At 44.8% G+C, this 22,799-nt stretch overlaps 1 protein-coding gene across 2 annotated transcripts in view; it reads right to left on the reverse strand.

The window, feature by feature from the left end:
- The window catches only part of ADCY2 (adenylate cyclase 2), a 532,901-nt gene that overhangs the window by 4,568 nt on the left and 505,534 nt on the right, over nucleotides 1–22,799 (reverse strand). For both annotated transcript variants that reach the window (XM_056520731.1, XM_056520730.1), the window contains 3 exons: nucleotides 7,880–7,987; nucleotides 6,373–6,487; nucleotides 1,753–1,877 (listed from right to left, as the gene is read on the reverse strand). In XM_056520731.1, the coding sequence (XP_056376706.1) occupies nucleotides 1,753–1,877; nucleotides 6,373–6,487; nucleotides 7,880–7,987 (348 nt within the window). The remainder of the gene's footprint in view (nucleotides 1–1,752; nucleotides 1,878–6,372; nucleotides 6,488–7,879; nucleotides 7,988–22,799) is intronic.

Here is a 22,799-nt window from a genome sequence, read left to right on the forward strand (position 1 = left end):
TTTTGCAGACTTTAAACGGATTAAAAACTGTTTAAAAAAAATCCCATTCATGTCAATGGGATTTTTTTACAATCCGTTTACATCCGTGTGCACCCGTTTTCACCAGCCTGCACTCATTTCCGTTTTTTTCATGGAAGAACACGGCACATGCAGCATTTTTTCTTCCGTGAAAAAAACGGAAGAAAACACGGACATCATAATTTTAACATTGAAGTCTATGGCAAACGGATGAACCTTTAATGTCATCCGTTTGCATATGGGTTTAAAGGAAATCTGTCATCAGAATCACCCGCACTAAACCTGTTACACAGGCTTGTAGTGCGGGTGATCCTGATTAAAACGCTCCTTACCTGGTTAAAAATGGTTCAGCGCTTCTTAAGATATCTATATTTTTAGTTTTCTGTTATTCCCTGGCTTGGGACTCAGTGGGAGGTGTTATCATCTGGGACTCGGCCACACGTCATTCTAGCTGGGCGGAGCTGCCGCCTGGCTCATGAATATTCATGAACTTAGACCGAGAAAGAAGAATTAGACCAGGAGGATAAGTTCATGAATATTCATGAGCCGGGCGGCAGCTCCGCCCAGCTAGAATGACGTGTGGCCGAGTCCCAGATGATAACACCTCCCACTGAGTCCCAAGCCAGGGAATAACAGAAAACTAAAAATATAGATATCTTAAGAAGCGCTGAACCATTTTTAACCAGGTAAGGAGCGTTTTAATCAGGATCACCCGCACTACAAGCCTGTGTAACAGGTTTAGTGCGGGTGATTCTGATGACAGATTTCCTTTAAAAGATCCGTAATTACATCTTAGCATGCTCAGAAGAGGTGACAGAGCTCCCCGAGGGGAATTTAAAAATGAAAGTAAAATACATCGGTGATCGCAGGGTTGTGGACCGATCAGATCGGATGTCAGAAATGAGACCCGATGCGATCAATCCCTCAGCCCCTTTACTACTACCCCCATCATGGAACAGAGTCTTTTCCATGATGGGGGTAGTAGTACAAGCACTAATGTAGCCTCCCCAGCCGCTGGCAGACTCCTGCAGCCAGGAACTACTACTCCCACCATGGAAACAAGTCTGTTCCATGATGGGAGTAGTAGTAGTCCTGGCTGCGGGAGTCTGTAGGTGGCTTATTTTTCATACTTCATACAAAAAAAAACGGATAAAAAACGGTTAAAATGGTTAAAACAGATACCCGCTTGATCAGCTGTTTCTATCTGTTTTTTAAAACCCGTTTTTTTTATTTAAACGGAACTGGCAACCAGACCTGTGTCTGCCTCCTACTGATACTAAGCTAAAACCAGTTACCTCAGTGCCAGTGGGTGGGTATATCCCACTCCAAAGGAATCGCTTCCTTTTTTCACTTAGTGTTAGCAGCCAATAACCATGGTCTCCTGTGCCCCCAATGAAACATCCCATAAGGAAATTTATTCAGGGAGAATTATTTAACATGCTGCACAAAATTACTGTTCTGAAAAAAAAAATGGAGTCCTAAGGAAAACAGGCACTTGATGTTGCAATGTGGAAAATACGTAGTAGAAGCAAACGGAATGTATAAAAATACCAAGTTTTCCATTGAGTCAGTAGAATGTTCAGTGGGCCATTTCATTTTTGAAATTAATTTACAATTGGTGTAAGCTACATTAGTGTGAATTTATTTTAGCTGCTTTGCAATAAAAAAAATGTAAACCATCTTCAACAACAGCTGATATATATTCTGATATCAAATAATTGAGAACAATATTACCTGTATTTTACCTAAAACTCCTGTGCTCTCCATTCTGCTGGCAACATTTACTGTATTGCCCCAAATATCATACTGGGGTTTTTGTGCTCCAATAACTCCTGCAATTACTGGTCCATGGTTGATTCCTGTGAAATATATTATTTTTAATATTAGGGTTGGGAAACAATAATATAACACAGATGATATTATGAAAGTTTTTTGGTTTAATGATGGAACTAAATATAGGTGGTTTAGACACACTGAAGATATGCGGTGTAAGTAAACTGCAGCTGAGACGAGATTTTGAAGACATTTTGTCTACTTAAGAATGAGAAGAAGGTAGACACCCTACTCCCTAACAGACATATCCGCTACACCTAGTTACTCATCAATTACATTGAAGAGAAATATAAGCACCGGCATGCACTGCCATAGACCCTTTCTGTGTTGGCTGCACAGAAAGGATCTATTTCTTCTCCACAATACCCACAACTCTTTATTTTTATATTCATTAAAACTTTTTGCTTGTCCAGTTGTTTTTTTCTTTTCTTCTTTTTTCTACTCCCCTTTTTTTTCTTCTACCCTTCCCCTCTTCCCTAAAGTAAGGCCATCTTATAATGGAGAGGTGTATACATGAGGTGTTTGCTATAGTTTGCACATTGGTTTGGTAATCCCCATTTTACTGCTTCAGTTTGGTGACACCCTGTGAAGAGCTCCTCGTAGACACATCTTTTTCTATACGTTGTTTAAATACATTTTATTACTGATCTTAGGTTTTTACTAGATTCTCTTGCTGGTTCTTGTTGTCTTGTTCTAACTGGCCTAACCAGGCCGATATATCTCCTTATTTGTCAGTGTTTCATATGCTTCTATATTATATACTCTGTTATTTTCAATACATTTTCAATTTGAAAAAATAACTTACACAAATGTTTGCTAATAGATCCTACAGGAACTTACAATATGCTGAAATACTTATAGTAGAACAGTGTATAGTATGAAATAAGCATAAGAATCCTTAAAATTGTAGTTGTGTGTTATAACCTTGTATTACACATACTCAGCCAGTAGGTCTTGAGAATTTACTTTTAATAATATACTAAATTTTTGTTAATTTCTAAATGCAGTGGTAATGCTGGGTGGCACTTTTTCGTTTTTTTTAATTGGATTACACTGTGTCTCTTCCCACAGAATTTCAGTGGTGGATAATCTGCCGCCAAAATAATGTCCATGCAGTCCAAATCCCAACTGATTCAGTTTGTGCTGGATGCACTCGGAATTTCCAGCTAGTACAGGGCTAAACCTCCTTTTGCCTTCATTTTGTGTAGCATACTTCCTACAAGGTAACAGATTTGGGTCCAAATAGACAAGATGGCATTATGCAGTAGCGGCATATTTTTCAGCTGCACATCCATGATGCAAATCTCCGGTTCTACTGCATCCCAGAGGTGATCTATTGGATTGAGATCTGGTGACTGTGGAGGCCATTGGAGTACATTTAGCTCATTGTCAAGTTTAAGAAATCAGTTTGAGATGATGTGAGCTTTGTGACATGGTGCATTATTCTGTTAGAAGTAGCCATCAGAAGATGTGTGGTCATAAAGGAATGAATATGGTCAGCAACAATACTCAGGTAGGCTGTCACAATTAAATGATGCTCAATTGGTACTAAGGGGCTCAAATTGTGTCAAGAAAATGTCCCCCTACACCATCAGACCACCAACAGCCTGAACTGTTCATACAAGGCGATATGGATCTTTTATGTTGTTAATGCCAAATTCTGACTCATCATCTAAATGTCACACCGGGAATCGAAAATGTTCAGACTAGGCTTTTCCAGTCTTACATTGTGCAATTTTGGCAAGCCTGTGTGAATTGTAGTCTCAGTTTCCTGAACTTATCTGACAGCAATAACATTCTGTGTGGTCTTCTGCTGCTGTAGCCCATCTGCTTTAAGGTTGGACATGTTGTGCGTTTAGGTTTTCGGCATACATTGGTTGAAACAAGTGGTTATTTGAGTTATTGTTGCCTTTCTGTCATGTTGAACCAGTCTACCTATTCTCCTTTGACTTCTGACTTCAACAAGGCATTTTCGTCCACACAACTGCCGCTCACTGGATATTACCTCTTTTTCCAACCATTCTCTGTAAACCCTAAAGCTGGTTTATCTCTTTGCAGATGACCTATTGCTTAGCCTAACAAATCCTTTCACCTTTCTTTCTAACCTATTACACATAAGAGAATAGGATGTCTGTTAAAGTAAGTCTGATATACTCTTGAAATGTTGTCAGCCTTCAAGAGTAACATGTCTTATTTTTTGTATATTGGTGAACTACCTAAACCTTCTTAAGTAACTAATAAATTGTCTTATTCCAAATTGTTCTGGTTAGACAGAATATACACAGTAAAAAATCTTCTTCTTATAACCAAAGCTTGCTGTAAACATATGGAGCCACATAACTACATGGTTCCTATTGAAAGATTCCCTTTTACTGCAGATTTTGCCTTGGAGATTACTGTGATTTCCCATCTACAACAGATGGCATGCTACAGTTTTGAAAATCTAAAACATGTCCAGAATCCACTGTGAGTTTTTAATATTATTTGTTGAAACCCCACCACATGCATTATGTATACAAACCCAAGTATGATAAGTTTGGGTATGAAAAAGAAACACGTACTCTGCAAAAGTATTATGCATAGGTACAGGGGTTGTTTGGCAGGATACAATAAAAAGATGGCAGACGGGGAAAAAAATTTAACAAGCGATACTCACCTCACTGATCCCCCATCAATTCTATTTGACAGAGCCAAATTCCTGTTGGTCTTGGTATCAGAAAGTGGAAATCAGTGAGCACCCAGGCACTGTCAAAAGGGCAGTGGCAGGGCATCTGTGAGGTGATTACTCCTTTATTTTATTTTATTTCCCTCCAGGCAACCCTATTTAGGTCTTTATACACTGCTCAAAAAAATTAAGGGAACACTAAGATAACACATTGTAGATCTGAATGAACTTTACACAGTTGAATGTGCTGACAACAAAACCACACAAAAATTATCAATGGAAATCTAATTTATCAACTCCTGGAGGTCTGGATATGGAGTCACACTCAAAATCAAAGTGGAAAACCACACTACAGGCTGATCCAACTTTGATGTAATGTCCTTAAAACAAGTAAAAATGAGGCTCAGTAGTGTGTGTGGCCTTCACGTGCCCATATGACCTCTCTACAATGCCTGGGCATGCTCCTGATGAGGTGGTGGATGGTCTCCTGAGGGATGTCCTCCCAGACCTGGACTAAAGCATCCGCCAACTCCTGGACAGTCTGTGGTGCAACATGGCGTTGGTTGATGGAGTGAGACATGATGTTGCAGATGTGCTCAATCGGATTCAGGTCTAGGGAACGGGCTGGCCAGTCCATAGCATCAATGCCTTCCACTTGCAGGAACTGCTGACACACTCCAGCCACATGAGGTCTAGCATTGTCTTGCATTAGGAGGAACCCAGGGCCAACTGCACCAGCATATGGTCTTACAAGGGGTCTGAGGATCTCATCTCGTTACCTAATGGCAGTCAGGCTACCTCTGGCAAGCACATGGAGGGCTGTGCGGCCCCCCCCCCAAAGAAATGCCACCCACACCATTACTGACCCACTGCCAAACCGGTCATGCTGGTGGATGTTGCAGGCAGCAGAATGTTCTCCATGGCATCTCCAGACTCTGTCACATGTGCTCAGTGTGAACCTGCTTTCATCTGTGAAGAGCACATGGTGGCAGTTGCGAATTGCCAATTTTGGTGTTCTCTGGCAAAATGTAAGCACAACCCCCACCTGTGGGTGTCTCCAGACTCTGTTAAGAGCACAGGGCGCAGTGGCAAATTTGCCAATCTTGGAGTTCTCTGACAAATGCCAAACGTCCTGCACAGTGTTGGGCTGTAAGCACAACCTTCACCTGTGGATGTCGGGCCCTCCTACCACCCTCATGAAGTCTGTTTCTGACCGTTTGAGTGGACACATGCACATTTGTGGCCTACTGGAGGTAATTTTGCAGGGCTCTGGCAATGCTCTTCCTGCTCCTCCTTGCACAAAGGCAGAAGTAGCGGTCCTGCTGCTGGATTGTTGCCCTCCTATGGCCTCCTCCACATCTCCTGATGTACTGGCCTGTCTCCTGGTAGCACCTACATGCTCTGGACACTACGCTGACAGACACAACAAATCTTCTTGCCACAGCTCGCATTGATGTGCCATCCTGGATGAGCTGCACTACCTGAGCCACTTGTGTGGGTTGTAGACTCTGTCTCATGCTACCACTAGTGTGAAAGCACCACCAGCATTCAAAAGTGACCAAAACATCAGCCAGGAAGCATAGGAACTGAGAAGTGGTCTGTGGTCACCACCTGCAGAACCACTCCTTTATTGGGGGTGTCTTGCTAATTGCCTATAATTTCCACATGTTGTCTGTTCCATTTGCACAACAGCATGTGAAATTGATTGTCAATCAGTGTTGCTTCCTGAGTGGACAGAGTGATTTCACAGAAGTGTGATTGACTTGGAGTTACATTGTGTTGTTTAAGTGTTCCCTTTATTTTTTTGAGCAGTGTAGTTTTTAAAGAAACAAATAAAACTATAAAATATAACTTACCCACTCGAAGCATAAAGTCATTGAATGAATGCTTGTTAATTACATCAAGTTTGGCCACAAGTGCAAATGCAAACTCTACCATCGTTCCTATATGCATGTACTGTTTGTCTGTTTCCTGTGACAGAAAGAAAGAAAAATGGTGAGAAATAATAATTGTAAGTTGAAAATAAATGCATTTTGAAGGGGATTGTTTGCGCTTACAAAATGGGATCAACTTTGTTTCAGAAATAGCACAATTCTCTGTAAGTCAATCATGTAAAAGAGATGTACAAATAGTCCAATATTATTTAATAAAACAAAATTTAAAATGTTTTATTTTATAAAATACATACCAGACAGCATGAAGAAAAAAGTCTTATCTTTAAAGCAGATCACATACCTGTTTATTACCCCCTCCCCCCATTGCTAAATTATAGGGCTTTGTAGCGTCCTCTGATTCGGTGAATCTGTTCGATTGGTGGGACTTTTTAAAAGACTATTAACTGAAACTTGCTTCAAAGGCTTCTTTCTATATGCAAATAGATAACCAGGTAACCTGACTTTGATGCTTAAAATAATTGGATCAGTAACCACAGTTTTTAAACATGTATCCTGGGCTGGAGGGACCCTAAGAAACAAGTATACTTATCCTCCCTGCTGCTGCAGGTTTCCCAAGTCCCCTCTCCTGCAGTCCTCTTCTTCACTACTTCCACTGATGTGCTGTGCCATGGGAACAGGAAATGCCCACTCAGCGACTGATCTCTGTGCTGAGTAGGCATTTTTTGTCTGCACAACACATCAACTATGTGTCGTGCAGAAAAGGGGTGTAGCAGAGTGTGTAAGTATAGATGTTTGTTATGTTGCCTCCAGACTGGGCCACATGTTGTAAAAACTGTTCTTAGCCAGATAACAACTTTATTTGTGGAGATCAGGGTTGAAATATTTTACTAACTGATTATTGTAAAACCCCAGAAGTAAAATTTCAATACCATCTCATCTACAGTAGTATTATTAATCAATCCTAAGGACACTTAAAACTCAAAAAACCTCAAAGAAGTTTCACTAAATAAATAATTTCCAGTATTTACTTACTTTATATTCTTTTCATTTTATTCTTATTTGTGTTTTATGTGTCTCTAATCTACAGTAGGACACAACATTTTTATTTTTCACCAGTTGTCTAAACCCCACTCTCACTTGGAAAAATCTGCAGGCAATAACCCATTTATGCTCTTTAGAATTTCTAAAAGACTGTTTATTTCAAGAACATAAAAAAAAATTCTGCAGACTGTATGAGCAAGTTTATATTTGTGACTTATTGTTCATTTCTATGCTTAGTTTCCCTATTTTTGTGTAAAAATAACGACATGAAAGATACAAAAACAGCAACATAAAAAAAAAAGTGCTTGTCGGGTGAAAATTACTCAGGCCAAAAGATGAAGATCCTAAACTGCGGATGAAATGGGTTTTCCCAACCTGACAACCCTTTTAATTTGCATAGATAAATAATAATTCAATGTTATATTACCTGGCTACATTCCTGACTTGGGGTAGAGTTGAGTCCAGTTGCTGCCATATATGTACTTCCAATAGTTTTGATCTTTTCAACACCACTAAACTTTGGTTTAGATAACAACTGAAAAACAAATAGAACATTTTATAATCCGGTGTTCTATCCAGAAAAAAAAATGAAACTAAGATCTGATTTCATCACGTGAATGTTGTTACAGGTCCAGTAGATTTGTTTAGTTCTTCTATTACATTGTGTGGTAGCATAGTCTGAAGACTATTTTTCAAGTGGATTATTGATCCACCTTTCCTATGATTTCGGTTTATGGGTACCTAGCACATTTCATGGAATTGAAGAAGCCTTCAGGGATTATTTTTACTCCAGCAGAGAATATTATTAGAAAAAAATTGCAAGGGTACCTGTGAATGCCTTCTGCGTATCTATTTTTGCTGATGTTGCATACATGGAATAAGCTCCATTTTGGAACTAGATCCTTTACTGTATGGGTTGTGTTAAGCTATGTTCACACGATAGAATGTTTGCAAGGAAAATTTCCACTGACAGCAGTGTGCTGGCAGAACATGCTGCTTAAAGGGATACTCCACCCCTAGCCATCTTATCCCCTATCCAAAGGATAGGGTATAAGATGTCTATTCGCAGGGGTCCCGCCGCTGGGGACCACTGGGATCTTAGCTGTCATTGCTGCACAGAGCAGCAAAAGTAATGACAGGGGTGCTGCGACCAAGATCCCGGAGGTCCCCAGCGGCGGGATCCCAGTGATCAGACATCTTATCCCCTATCCTTTGATTAGGGGATAAGATTTCTAGGGGCCGAGTACCCCTTTAATGTCTGTGCGAAATTCTCCATGTGAACATAGCCTCATACAGCCTACATTTCACATGAATCCTCTTGGTTTTAGTCTGGAGTTTTATCATTGCACCTGTTCATCTCATCAGACTGCTGGTGCTGTAGATCACACAGGTAAACTCAGACTCATAAGTGGGTTGGTATCAGTTCACACTACCTACAGTTTTGTATATTTTTCTATATTCAAAGTGCACTTTTTAGAGAAATATTACCATTTTGAAAAGGTGATTTGACCAATAATCTCAACTGAAATCTTTAGGCTGAGTAAACAGGTTGAATGCATTCTAGCTGTTTTTGGTGGGATTTTTCAAAATGCAGAAAAAATGTGTTTTACAAAAGTGGGTATGGTAGCGTACATTTCATGTTTCAAAGAGTGAGAGTCCATTATAAAATCTAGAGTGAATTTCACACCAGACCTTTGATAGTGTGAAAATCATGACAATGTTTTTCCCCTAAAAGTACCATGAATAATGACAATAGCCTGATGTGTGCCCGGCCGGCCGTATAGGGTAGCCTAAGGTAAGAAGTGGGAAAACACCAAACTGTTTAGGAAGAGATATTTTTATTGGCAATATATTGCATATTAAACGTCAGCCAGCTTGCAAAATGCTTGAGACATTTCCATCTGCGGGTCAGGGATATAACGCTGAAAACATGGGGACTTCCAGCGACCCAATTTCTTAATGATGTGAGAGGGAACACCATGTCTGGAGGCTGATGAAGCTGCCCCCATCCTAAAGGAGTGACCAGTGATTGACACCGGGTTTAAACCAGCATTCTGAGCCAGAATCCTCATATGTCTTACAAAGTCCTTGGAGGATAGCGGCAATACAGGGAAAGGAAGTAATGGAGAATCGAGAGATTTGTCACGTAGTAACTCCAATAACCAATGAAGGACTTCTACTGGGCACCAAGTATTGTGAGTAGGGTAATAATTAACAAGTACCTGTTTATTTTGCTGAGTTTTGGTGTTGTCTAACACAAGTTTATAACCAGACCCTAAAGGCACCAGATGTCTGATCAACAAAACTTGAGAATTATAATAAGTCTTGGTGAATTCACCTGGCCTCAGGAACCCAAAATAACCCAAATACATAGCTGCTTTTAACACTATGCTGGCTGAAAATCCAAACAGGTGATTATCTAAGGTACGACTAAACTGCTGAAACATAGCTGTGGACAGCGGGATTGTGCCTGGAGGTTAAGGCTTCTCGGATTCCTTTTAGAGCTGCTTTGACCGGGTGAGCACTTAAAATGGATGGAAGACTAGGGTAACTGAGGGAGAGATAGTGTTAAATGCCAGAAAGATACAACCGGATAGAACTGTGGGATAATTTTACCTCTTCAGGACATGGGGCGTATGCATACGTCCTGCATCCCGAGTCCTTAAGGACGTAGGGCGTATGCATACGCCCGTGGGAATTCCGGTCCCCACCACTAGCCGGTTGGTGACCGGACTGGGATGCCTGCTGGAATCATTCAGCAGGCATCCCAGGCACATCACCAAGGGGGGGTGGGGTCCTGAGACCCCCTCCATGTCGGCGATTGCAGAAAATCGCACGTCAATTCAGACATGCGATTTTCTGCTATTCCGGGCTGATCGGGTCTCTGGTGACCCGATCACCCGGAAAATAGGCGCAGGTAGGGAAGCGACGGTGGGATTGGGGGGTGAAGGAAAGTTGCAGTAAAGCAATCTTTACTGTGGCAACCACTAGGAAGGCCGAACTGCAACTCCCAGCATACTGGGAGTTGTAGTTTTGCAACATCTGGAGGGTCACAGTTTTTAGGCCACTGTTACAGTGGTGCCCAAACGGTAGCCCCCCAGATGTTGCCAAAGTACAACTCTCAGCATGCCTAGACTGCCCAGGCATGCTGGGAGTTGTAGTTCTGTAACATCTGTCCCTTCATATTTTGCAATTTTCATGAAATTTTTGAAAATTACTGCTCTACTTTGAAGCCCTCTAATTTTTTCAAAAATTTAAAATGTCCATTTTATGATGCCAACATAAAGTGGACATATTGTATTTGTGAATAAAAATAACACTTTGTTTGGAATATCCATTTTCCTTACAAGCAGAGAGCTTAAAAGTTAGAAAAATGCAAAATTTTCTAAATTTTCCAAAAATTTGGGGATTTTTCACCAAAAAAGGATGCAAGTAACGACGAAAATTTACCACCAAAATAAAGTAGAATATGTCACGGAAAAACAATCTCAGAATCAGAATATTCGGTAAAAGCGTTTTAGAGTTATTAATGCGTAAAGTGACGGTGGTCAGAATTGCTAAAAAGGGATCAGTCCTTAAAGGGTACCTCTCATCAAATAAACTTTTGATATATTTTAGATTAATGAATGTTGAATAACTTTCCAATAGCATGATAATGAAAAATATGCTTCTTTCTATTGTATTTTTCCCGATCAGTCGTGTCAGCAAGCATTTCTGACTCATGCTGAAGTCCTAAACACTCAGAGCTGCCAGCCTGCTTTGTTCACAGCCAAACAGGCTGTGAACAAAGCAGGCTGGCAGCTCTGAGCGTTCTCCTTTGTGAACAAAACAGACTGGCAGCTCTTAGTGTTTAGGACTCCAGCATGAGTCTGAAATGCTTGCTGCCAGGACTGGTAGGGAGACCCCTAGTGGCATTTCTTCAAAGTGGAAAATTAAATATAAAGAAGCATATTTTTTAATAACATGCAATTGTGAAGTTATTCTGCATACATTAATCTATAATATATCAAAAGTTTTTTTGATGAGAGGTACCCTTTAAGGTGAAAAAGGGCTGCGTCCTTAAGGGGTTAAGAGAAAAGTGGCAAAATTATACAAACGCTAAGATGTAGTATATATCTGTGGGCTGAGGGGATGGGTGAGAATAATGAAATTTAGGGAAAGTATCCAAAGCTATTTTATAAGACCTGGCTGTATTTTTGGCTAAAGATGGGTTGATTAATGTTTTTGCTCCGTTGAAATGCCTGCATAATCCAACCTCAAGGTGCTGAACATTGGCAAAAGCGTGGCTATCCTGTCTGCTTTTGGCATGACTTGGCGGAATACCTGGAGATTAAAACGAGACAGTGCGTCAGCGGCCACATTCCTTTTCCCCTCTATATAGGTGCACTCTATGTGGAAATTTAGAAGTAATGCCGTATGAATCATTCTACGGAGAAATGACATGACTTTGACCTCCCCTTGCAAATAATATCAAGCGTGGCCATGTTGTCCGTGCGAAATACTACTGTCTGACCTTGCCAAAAGTGACCCCAGGTCTGGGCTGCCGCCACCATCGGAATGATCTAGAAAAATGCTGACGTGGATGCAAACTCCGGCAAGGCCAGCAATTTCTGGGGCCATGTGTCAAAGAACCAATGGGTGCCGTGTATGGCCGCATAATCTGCGGATGCTGCCGCGTCCGTGATTACAGTTGGTGACAACTGATTGGACCTTGGAATGAACATCGAGACTCCATTCCATCCCATCAGGTATTGGTCCCACATGGCCAAATCTGCTCTGGCAGCCTGATCTAAAACCACAGGAGAATCGGCTTCGGGGGCAGAAGGAAGAAGGGCAAGTAGTCTTGATACGAAAGCCCTGCCCTGAGGGATGATTCTCATCGCAAAATTCAGCATACCCAACAGGCTCTGAAGCTGCTGTTTATTTGACACTGGAGAGCATGCTAAACTGTGAATGACCACCCGGATCCGAACCAATTTCTCCTGTGGGAGCCTGGCCTCCATGTTGGCAGTATCCAGTACAATCCCCAAGAAGGAAATGGAAGTTGAGGGACCCTCAACCTTTCTGTCTGCCACAGGAATATTGAGACAGCGGAAAACATAAAGAAGAGTCTCCAGATTCCTGGGCACACATGAAGGACTCTCGAGTAATAAAAAATCCTCCAGATAATGCAAAACATTGGAACATGACCATTGATTAACTAAGATCCATTCCAATGCTGATGCAAAAGAGTCGAATAGCCAAGGGCTACTCTTTGACCCGAATGTAAGGCGAGTAGCGAAATAATATTGTCCACACCATTTAAACCCGTGCCATTGCCACAGCTCCGGGCGGATGGGCAGCAGTTTGAACGCATCCGAGATATCGGCTTTGGACAGCCATGTACCAGGACCTAACCTCAGGACCCGCTGAATCGCCATGTCGACAGACGTGTATTTTAAAGTGACCTCTTCTGATGGTATTAAATTATTCAAGCTGGGGACAAAGGACGAATGAGGTGCGGACAAGTCATAGATTAACCTGAATTTATTTGGGAACTTCCCACAGGCCACCCTAATAGGACTGACCTTCCATTGGCTGAAGGGAGCCCTGGGAAAGGGGCCAATCACAAAGCCTTTGGAGACCTCCTGGCTTAACAGTTCCGTGACCACCTCAGGGTTACAGGCTGCAGACTGGAGATTCAAACACTCATAGGTCTCATGTGGCAGGCATCCTAATCCTGTGTGGAAACCCCCTCGTGAAACCTTCATAAAGAAAATCCACAAAAGCCTGATCAGGATGATCATGCAAGTAAACCCTAAGCACTTCGGCATTCACCCAGTCTAGTCACGTCTCGGTGCCAGATTTTTTCGGGTTCTGCCTCTTCGGGTGAGCCCTATGGCAAATGCAACAAACATGCAACAATCTGCATTGACAGGACGAGAAATTGAAATTGTTGCACGTTACCAAGGTAGTGAACTGGCCTACCCAATTTATCAACCGAAGGTCCTGCCTGCGCTTTAGCTACAGACCCCCCTTCCACAGCTGTAGACCCTGTCACTGCGTTCGGACACCAGTTCGTGGCGTGGGTGGAAGATTGGCAGATGCCACAGTGGTGTTCTGAGCCCGGCAAAATGCCTACAAAAGAGCTCCGTATCTAACACTGCCCAATTGGTACCCTGCTGGAATTGGGAGAGTGTGGCGGCTGCTTTAGCGGAGAACGACTTGTGATAGTCGTAGAATGACGCACCTCCATATTTATAGCCCAAGTCCACCAATTTGTGCAGGTATTGGTCGAGCTCAGTTCTCCTGCTGGGATGAGCTGCGCAGAGAACATCCCTGAATAGACCAAAAGCCAACACAAATTCTGGAATGTTTAGTTTCCTACTTAATCTGGGATCTCTTGCCTTCACTGTAACTGAAACTTCCCCACAAGCAAACATCTTATTATCCAGAACATCCTGTGAGGCCACCAGGAGGGATGCTAAATTAACATCCTTGCCGTCAAGAATATCTTTCCTGATGGCCTCAGGGATGAAATGTGCTGGAATAAGACTCACGGAGGAAGACGTACCTGGAGAAGGACCCCCAAGAGCCGCCACAGAAACCCCGGCCTCAGGTACTGGATGAGTCACCGCTGCCGCTGGTGCCGAGGTATTGACAGGAGTAACCTCCGCCGAGACCCCTGGAACTGTAGCCGCCTCAGGTAATGCAGGGATTGCTGGCGTAGCCGAGGTGTCCCGGGCCTCCAAAGCCCCCAATCTGCCCTGCATTTCATCCATAGAAGATGATAATTTGTTCAGTAGACTATGTATCTGAACCAAAGAAACTGATTCTTGATCTGCTTGATCAACAAAACGTGGTGAGTCATGGGAGCGTAAAATCCGGAAAAGCTCCGCTTTTCTAGCTGTAGCCGGGAAAGGGATGCCTCGCCGGCGCAGTTCCGCTATGATTTTTGGGACAGTCCAAGTCCTGAATGACAGGATGCTCCCTTGCGTAGTTGATCTGGCAGGTGAGGACCTTGCAGGTGAAGATCTGGGAGGTGAAGAGGGGACCACTGCCCCTTCCATACTTCCTGAGAAAAGAGATATCACGGTAAAATAATGATAATAATCGCCCATCAGAAAATATACTTCTAAGAACGGCAATCCCAAATGACATAAGAGACAACATAAGGCACGTGGATTGACGACAATCTGCCTCTAGAGGTGCGTAAAGACAAGACAAGTGAGCTAACTAAGCCAGATTACGAGGCACGGGGATTGACGTGGGCAATCCACCTCTACTGGCTACCACCCCCCACCCCTCTTTTAACATGATTATCACCCCCCCCCCTCCTAATGACATGAGATATCGAGGACTGACCCGGCAGCCCACCACGGAAAGCGAAAGTGAAAACCAGAGTGGCTAGGGATAGCCTTGCCACTCTCCCCCATCCCCCCCAAAATGTCGGAAAACAGAAAAAATAAATAACCGACGTGATACTTACTATAATTTTGCTCAACCACACACCAGCTAAAATAAATACATTTCAAGAAATACCACATCAGCTGTTGCCCGAAGAGTAAGTGTATCAGATTAACAAGAAAGAATTACAGTACAGTACCTGTAACCGAATGCCGAAAAGGAACGGATGTGTTGGTGGACAGATGAAGGCTGCCTATACAGACACAAGTATGACAATGACGAACAATTATGGCTTGAATTCCATCTGGCTTGAAGATTAATGCAGTCGCCATAAATACCATGATAAACCAAACAAATGACCTGAATAATAACCCTACAAATGCAGTAAGTAGGAACCAACGCTGGAATGGTTAATGATAACGAATGTATCAATCTGAAACGGCATAGGACAAGGCGATCAAACTCAAGTTCTTAACATCCCAAATGACAGCTTGACAATGACTTTGTACGTAACATGATGCTGAACAAAAATATATATGGCATGATCAGAACGTACCCAACCGTAATGTACTAACCGGTACAGGTAAAATGCTCAGAGCAACATTACTAATAAAAGGCTATTATCGTGAAAAGCGAAATAACCAGACATGATAATCATATGACTTTAATACCATACTCTACCATGACCCTGAGTGTAATAATTACCCTCTTTTTTTTTTCAAGCCGAACCTAATCATAATCTAGACCAACCACAAATCTTTCATCATTAAAACATATATACATATACATATATGTATGTATATATATATATATATATATATATATATATATATACGGGATGAGTATTTAACTCAGGGCGAGTTCACCACTCCTGGTGTGACGGAGCTTTCAAGGGCCACAAAGCACTCTGCAGGCAGTGCTTAGTGGCCCTTGAAAGCTCCGTCACACCAGGAGTGGTGAACTCGCCCTGAGTTAAATACTCATCCCGTTTAGTTGTTCTAAGGCCCCTTATCTCAGCCAAGCCAGATCACCCTGCTCTGTACTGACGAGGGGCAAGAACCCCAAAACAGCATTGCCTCCGGAGAAGGATTTGCATAGCTCCTCCCACCGGGACTGGATCTGCATAGCTCCTCCCACCCGGGAAAGAAGACTTTGCAAAGCTTCTCCACAAGCAAGAAAGCGGAAAAGAGCCTGCTGGAAGAAGCCATGGCCTCAACCAGCAAGTCCACCCAGGAGGCTGCAGGGCAAGGCCTGGAGGACCAGCCCCAACCACAGCAAGCTTCAACCTCCACCACAGCAAGGCAGAAGGGTGGCAGAATCCCCAACCTTGAAGCTCCAACCCTGGAGCCCTGGATGAGGCAGACTGTTGCCTTGAAGCTGAAGCCTGTGGATGGAAGGGTGCCGGACATGTCCCACGACGTGTTCTGCAAGAAGATGCTGGCGGATCAAGGCTTCTCCACGGCTGATACCCTTGGAATAGCAACGTTCATGTCCGGAATCTTCTATATCACCTTTGCCACCATTGGTACCTGTAGAAGATACTGGGAGGCAGTTAAAGCGGCGAGTCCCGAATCCCCTTTCTCTCGCTTTGTGGGCAACTGCCCTATTCAAAGAGAAGAGAAGCGGGTGACTGTCTCAATGCGGAACCCACACACCCCAGGCACGGACATCTCGACCTTCCTGAAGCGCTTCTGCACCGTGGTGAGGGAGCCCACCCGCATCCTGAACTCCCTCGGATACTGGACCTGCAAGTGGTCTGTGGTCGTCAGACTGAACAGGAATCTTGCTTCTCCAGATGGACTACAGCACCTGCCACCGACATTCTCCTTGGGCAACTCCACAGGACTTATCTTCTACCCGGACATGCCGCAGACCTGCAGGAGATGTGGCAAGATGGGCCACGAGGGCAGGGACTGTAAGGAGGATGCCTGCAGGTTTTGCCGTGTGACAGGCCACACGACCAAGGATTGCCCCAACAGCAAGACCTGCAACCTCTGCGGATTGGCGGCCCACAGCTACAAGGACTGCCCCCAGAGGGAAAGAACATGGGCATCTGTGGCAGCGAGAGCACCGAAGCCAGCCCCAGCTCCGGAGCCAGCAGCACGGATGGCCAAGCCGACCAAGGAGGGTAAGAAGGCGAAAGCCACCACTCCTGCCCCGTCCTTCCCCTGCCCCTCCCGCCCCATCTGTGGCCCCTCCCGCCTCACCCCGTCCAACTCCTGCCCCCCGTACCCCACCCGGCCCACCCCTGCCCCGTCCTCCCCTGCCCGGCCACTCTCTCCTGCCCCCCGCCCCACCCAGCCTCCTTTCTCTCCTGGCCCAGCAGCACCTAACCCCCCTCCAGCTGCTGGTGCCTGCTCTTTGGAGGATTTTCCTGTGCTTCCTCCCCCAGGTACCATACAGAGGAAGAGGAAAGGAAGGGACAATGCATCAGCTGAGTCCCACAAGAGAAAGATCATCGAGACCTGCGAGACTCCTCAAACTTCAGATGAAGAGGAGGAGATGGAGCAGGCCCAAGCAGAGCAGGTCTGCGAGACACCCGAAGCTCCAGATGGAGAGGAGGAGATGGAGCAGGCCCAAGTGGAGCAAGTCCAAGCTCAGTCTACGGAGGAGCTGCTGCAGGACCCAGAGGTCAAAGAAATCCTAGACGCACCGGCCAACCCGGTCTACAACGAGCTCTTGGAAGGGCACTATGAGAAGCCACAGGAGCTGACAGGCGCCAGAGAAGAGGACCCGCCCGACCAGAGTGGTAACTAGTATTTGAACTAACCTCTCTTTTTATTCCCATGGCTGATCTCAACATCTTCTGCATTAATGTGAGGAGTATTAGAGCTAGGTTTACATTTCAGACTGTCCTTACGTTCTTAGATTCTCAGAGGTGTGATGTTTACATGCTGCAGGAATGTGCTTTGTCTGCTTCTAGGTCTTACAACCATCTGGCCCTTCCTACTGGTCTGGTGGGGGTGACAGTAGATCTGCGGGGGTGGCCATCCTGATCAGGGGAGGTAACTTTGCACTTGATTCCGTCCGGGAGCTCGTTTGTGGCAGACTTCTCGTCGCAGACGGTTCCTGGGCGGTGAGCCTGTGCGGCTCATCAACGTGTATGCCTAACCTGAGAAGAATGTCGGACTGGAGGCACCCCAGGCCCTGCGGGCTCAGCTCGCCACCACTAGGGCAGTAGTGTTGGGTGGTGACTTCAACTGCCCCATTGAGGTGGACGGGCGCAGTTCTGGCACATCCACCAACCTGGACGTGACGTCTAAGCTGCTGATTGAGATGGTGACAGAGGCATCCTTGCAGGACGTTGTTGGGTCCATCGAGAATGGCTCCGTAAACTATACGTGGAGCCGCCCCGATGGCTCGCTCCGTTCTTGGATAGACTTCATCTTCACTTCGAGAGCAGTCAGAAAGGTGTCGTACTCTATGGTCCCCTCGTTCTTCTCTGACCACAGGGCCATTTGATTTCGGGGGACTCTGGGCCATGAATTCCCACCTGGCCCAGGGTCCTGGAAGTTGAATTGTGCCCTGTTGGAGCAGAGGGAGGTCATGGAGGAACATAGGGATGCGTACCTTGTATGGCGTAATGACAAATGTCCGTTTAACTGCATTAGCGATTGGTGGGAATATGTTAAAGTCGAGTTCCGTTGTTTCTTTCAGGCAAAAGGCAGACAACAGGCATGTGCAAAGATGTGGGACTTCAGGAAACTGCAGCGCGAGCTGCAGTCCCTGCAGGACCTGCTACAGTGTGGCTGGGACGTCAGGGAGGAGCTGGAGGAGACCAAAAAGAGCCTGAAAAGACACTTTGAGGAGGAATCCAAGCGAATCGTCTTGCGTTCCCAGGTGGAGAACCTGGAGAAGGGTGAGAAGTGTAACTCTTTCTTTTTCAGGAAGCTCCATGCTGGCCACACGCCCCTGACTGAGCTACGAGATGAGACCGGGAGCAAGGAGGAAGTGGTGGGGGTCGTTTCCGACTTCTACAGCAACTTCTATGTCCCCAAGTCATCCGACCCCGAAGCAGCCGAGAGGTTCTGGTCAGGTATCACTAACGTTGTTGATCCTGCAGGTGCGGCGGCTATGGACGATCCCTTGATGGTGGGGGAGCTGCTCTCTGCCGCTAAATCCTTTAAGCCCGGCAGGACCCCGGGCAGTGACGGTCTCCTGGCCGAGCTCTATGTAGCGCTGGGTGACCTGATCTGTCCAGAGGTGTTCGAGGAGATGGTGGTGGAGGGCAGAATGCCTCCGTCGTTGAGGGAAGGGATGATCACGATCTTGTATAAGCGGAAGGGGGAGAGATGTGACCTGAAAAACTGGCGTCCCATCTCTCTCCTGAACATGGACTACAAGATCCTCGCCAAGGTGCTTGCCAACAGGCTGAAATCTGTCATCGGGCAGATCGTCCATCCGGACCAGACCTGCGGCATTCCTGGTCACAGGATTGCTGACAGCCTTGCCCTTGTGAGAGACACGGTCCATTACATCCAGGACCGTCGTGGCCGTGCAGCCCTGGTCAATTTGGATCAGGAGAAGGCGTTTGACTGTGTCTCGCACGCATTCATGGGCAGGGCTTTGCGCAGGCTGGGTCTGGGGAAGAAGGTTTGCTCTTGTGTTAACGTCATGTTTTTTGATATTTACAGCACGGTATTGGTGAACGGCTGGAAGACTAATCCCTTTTCCATCCTTTCAGGGGTTAGACAAGGCTTCCCTCTTTCACCTCTTCTTTTTTGTTTGTGTTATAGAGCTCTTCGCTGAGACTATCCGGCAGAATGGAGAGATCAGAGGGATCACCGCACCAGGAACAGATCGCTACGAGGTCAAGTGCTTGCTCTACATGGACTATGTGACCGTCTTCTGCGCTGACCAGCGTTCAGTGACTGCGCTCGTCCAGACCTGCGAGGACTTCGGCAGAGCTTCAGGGGCAAAAGTCAACTGCGGGAAGTCGGAAGCCATGCTCTTCGGGGAATGGCACCTGGCTTCTTCCGCCCCCTTTCCCTTTACTGTTAAGCCGGACTTCATTCAAATTCTTGGAGTCTGGTTCAGGAAGGAAGGAGCGGCCCTTAAGTCTTGGCAAGACCGACTAGGAAAGATGAACTCTAAGATCGGACTGTGGAGCTCCAGAAAGCTCTCTATTGAAGGCAAGGCACTTGTCCTGCGGAGTGAAGTTTTGCCTGTGCTCCAGTATACTGCACAGGCCTGGCCTTCCCATACCAAAATTTGCAAGGCCATCACCTGGACAGTGTTTCGCTTCATCTGGGGCAAAATGGACAGAGTCAAGAGACAATTTTTATTCATAGGGTTGCAACAACACATCTGTGATCAAGGTTGTTTGAATTAAAATTGCACCCACACTCACATTTAGCCCCTAGAGAAGAAGCAATGGACATGTAAGCCGCTGTAACCTGGTAGTGCACAATGATGTACATTTACAGTCTATCGCTGGAGCTGCACACAATTCATAGACTGCAGATCCCCCAAAAGTGGCGCAAAGTTAAACTCTCATATATTTTCGAAGCAGCACAAGGGACCTTTAAAAATGTTAGGAGAAAAAAAAAAAGAGATTGATATTGCTGTAACACAAATTACAGTCGTGTTTGAATATGTTTTCGTTTTCGAATAACTAAGTTTCACACAGGCTTCTGAATAAGCAGTTGTGAGACGGATTTGATGTCACATTTTATCCTATTGTTTGATAATTATGTCGATACAAGATGAACCACGCAAGGCAGTACATCGACATACCATCTAGGATAGTTAATATTGTATTATTAGTCACAATACAGCCAAGAATACAGAACTGTGCCTACTAAACATTGAAAACAACTTGTGCCGCATGGGCATCTGAGTTTAGACCCTGTTGATCTAATATAGATAGCCGAACATCAGTTTGTAGTGTCTGATAACCCATTATTATTTATTTATGTGCAAATTGTATTAAAATAATTAGCCACTGCCATTAGGAAAAACTTTTGACATGTCCTAGCTATTTTGATCGGATGGGGGGGTCTTAACTTAGTATTCAGACCTCCACAGATCCAAAGAACGAGTTGGGAGGAGTTTGCGCTTAATCAGCATGTTCTCTCCCGGGTCCGTGTCAAGTGATCTAGATAAACTTGCCATGTAAGTCTATGAGCATGTCTCGATTACATGACACAAGCAGAGGGGGGCAGAGAGAGGAGCATTTAGCAGCGCAGACTTCTTCTAGCTCCTTCTCATGATTAAACACTCCAGAATGCTCAGACTCGGCCGATCAAAACTTTTGACATTTCGCTAGGACATGTGCAAAGTTTTTCATAACAGGTACTCTTTAATTCAGTAGTGTGAGTTGGATTCAGGTCAGCATTTTACAGACCCATTTTTGCGACTGCCATCAGACATTTTGGGGCCCCTCACACAGCTCAAGGCCTGGGCCCCTGTGGCCGTCTCCTGGGCATGCCTGCTATTTTCCCCATCATCTATGAAAAAAATGTTTTAAACACAGGATAAGAAAAACAAGATCCCGTGAGTTCAATGAGTAAGGAAGGAAAAAGGAAATATCACCATACATATTACCATCATACTGTTACTGACCTGATCTGTATGTGACCTCAGCCACTGCAGGTGGGTGCAGCGGGGCCGGGCTGTACCCCCCCTGATGGCGGCCCTGCTTGGTACAGCCATGCATCTGATGGGCAAAACATAACACAGAGGGACCATGGCTAAACCGTCTGATATTGAAGTGGTTAACTTAGGCTATTTTCACACTTTGCTTCACAAAGATTTTCCAACGTATGCCTTCAATGTCTTTCTCAGTGGGCTACCACTCTATAGGAATAAACTGGTACCTGCCATTCATAGGCTGTAATTAGATAGGTATACAAGCAGCTATAGAGAAAAAAACTTAGGGGTAATACATTTTTAAAAATTAGATTTAGGCAAATATACTGCAGTAAAAGCAGACAAGAATCAACACAAAGTGTTTGATGAAACATGTCGGAGGATCATGGATTACTTGGGAGAGATCCCTATGCTGTATGTTCTCGATTATGCTGCTATGATATAATATGCATGCTTTGATGGTATTCTAGCAATGGTCACTTTCTTTTTGGGATATCTATATCTAGTAAAAGATGAATATTATATGGTCCCTAAGTGGTTTTCTCCGTTTATGTCTTGCATTGGTTTTCCCACTGGACCTCATTAGTGTGTACCTTTTTGGTGCTTCTATATGGCATAACATTAATTTTTTTTACTGTATGCTGCTGCAAAAAATTATACAGTGATGTTTAGTAAGGGGATATAGTGATAACCCTCTTTTGGCCTCTGTTCAATGAATGGGGTCCTATATATGTTTGCCATATGTGAGTAAATATGTTAACACATATTTTTTAATACCAACTGTTTATCCAGAAGTCTATTTAGTGATAAGCCTATCTGGCTGTATTTGTGGGAGCGGCGTAGAATAATTAACCCACGCCCCCTCTGTCACTCAGGTGCGTGCGTATTTGTGGGAGGGGTGTTGAATATTTAACGCACGCCCCCGTCACACAGGTGCGTGCGTTGCGTTTGGCGGTGTTTCAGTTTACGGTGCCCCGCTGTAAGCTGGTATGTTCCCCCCTCTCAGAAGTGTGTGGATTTCGGTGGCAGAGGTTTTCGGACATTTATCAGGTCATTGGTAGGTAAGTGCCGGTATTCGGCGAGGGGATATGTCATTCTCATGTTTTCTCTTATTCGATTCATGTTACGGTGGGCGGGGATCGGGGGTCTGCAGTGCTGGTGACGAGTGCAGCGTCAGTACCGGGGTGTCATTGGGGCTTGATTGGTGTTATGTTTATGTGGGCATGGCAGTAAGATCGCCAAGAACTTACCAGGGGCAGCAGCTATGTTCGGGTCCCGGGGGACGGGGACTGCAGTTCCCGGCGTAGTTTTCATTGCGGTGGCTTAGCTGACTGCAGTGCACGGATGCTGTTGCTAGGTGGCGCTGCGCG

The sequence above is a fragment of the Hyla sarda genome, chromosome 5, assembly GCF_029499605.1.
Source record: "Hyla sarda isolate aHylSar1 chromosome 5, aHylSar1.hap1, whole genome shotgun sequence".
NCBI classification, from domain to species: Eukaryota; Metazoa; Chordata; class Amphibia; order Anura; family Hylidae; genus Hyla; species Hyla sarda.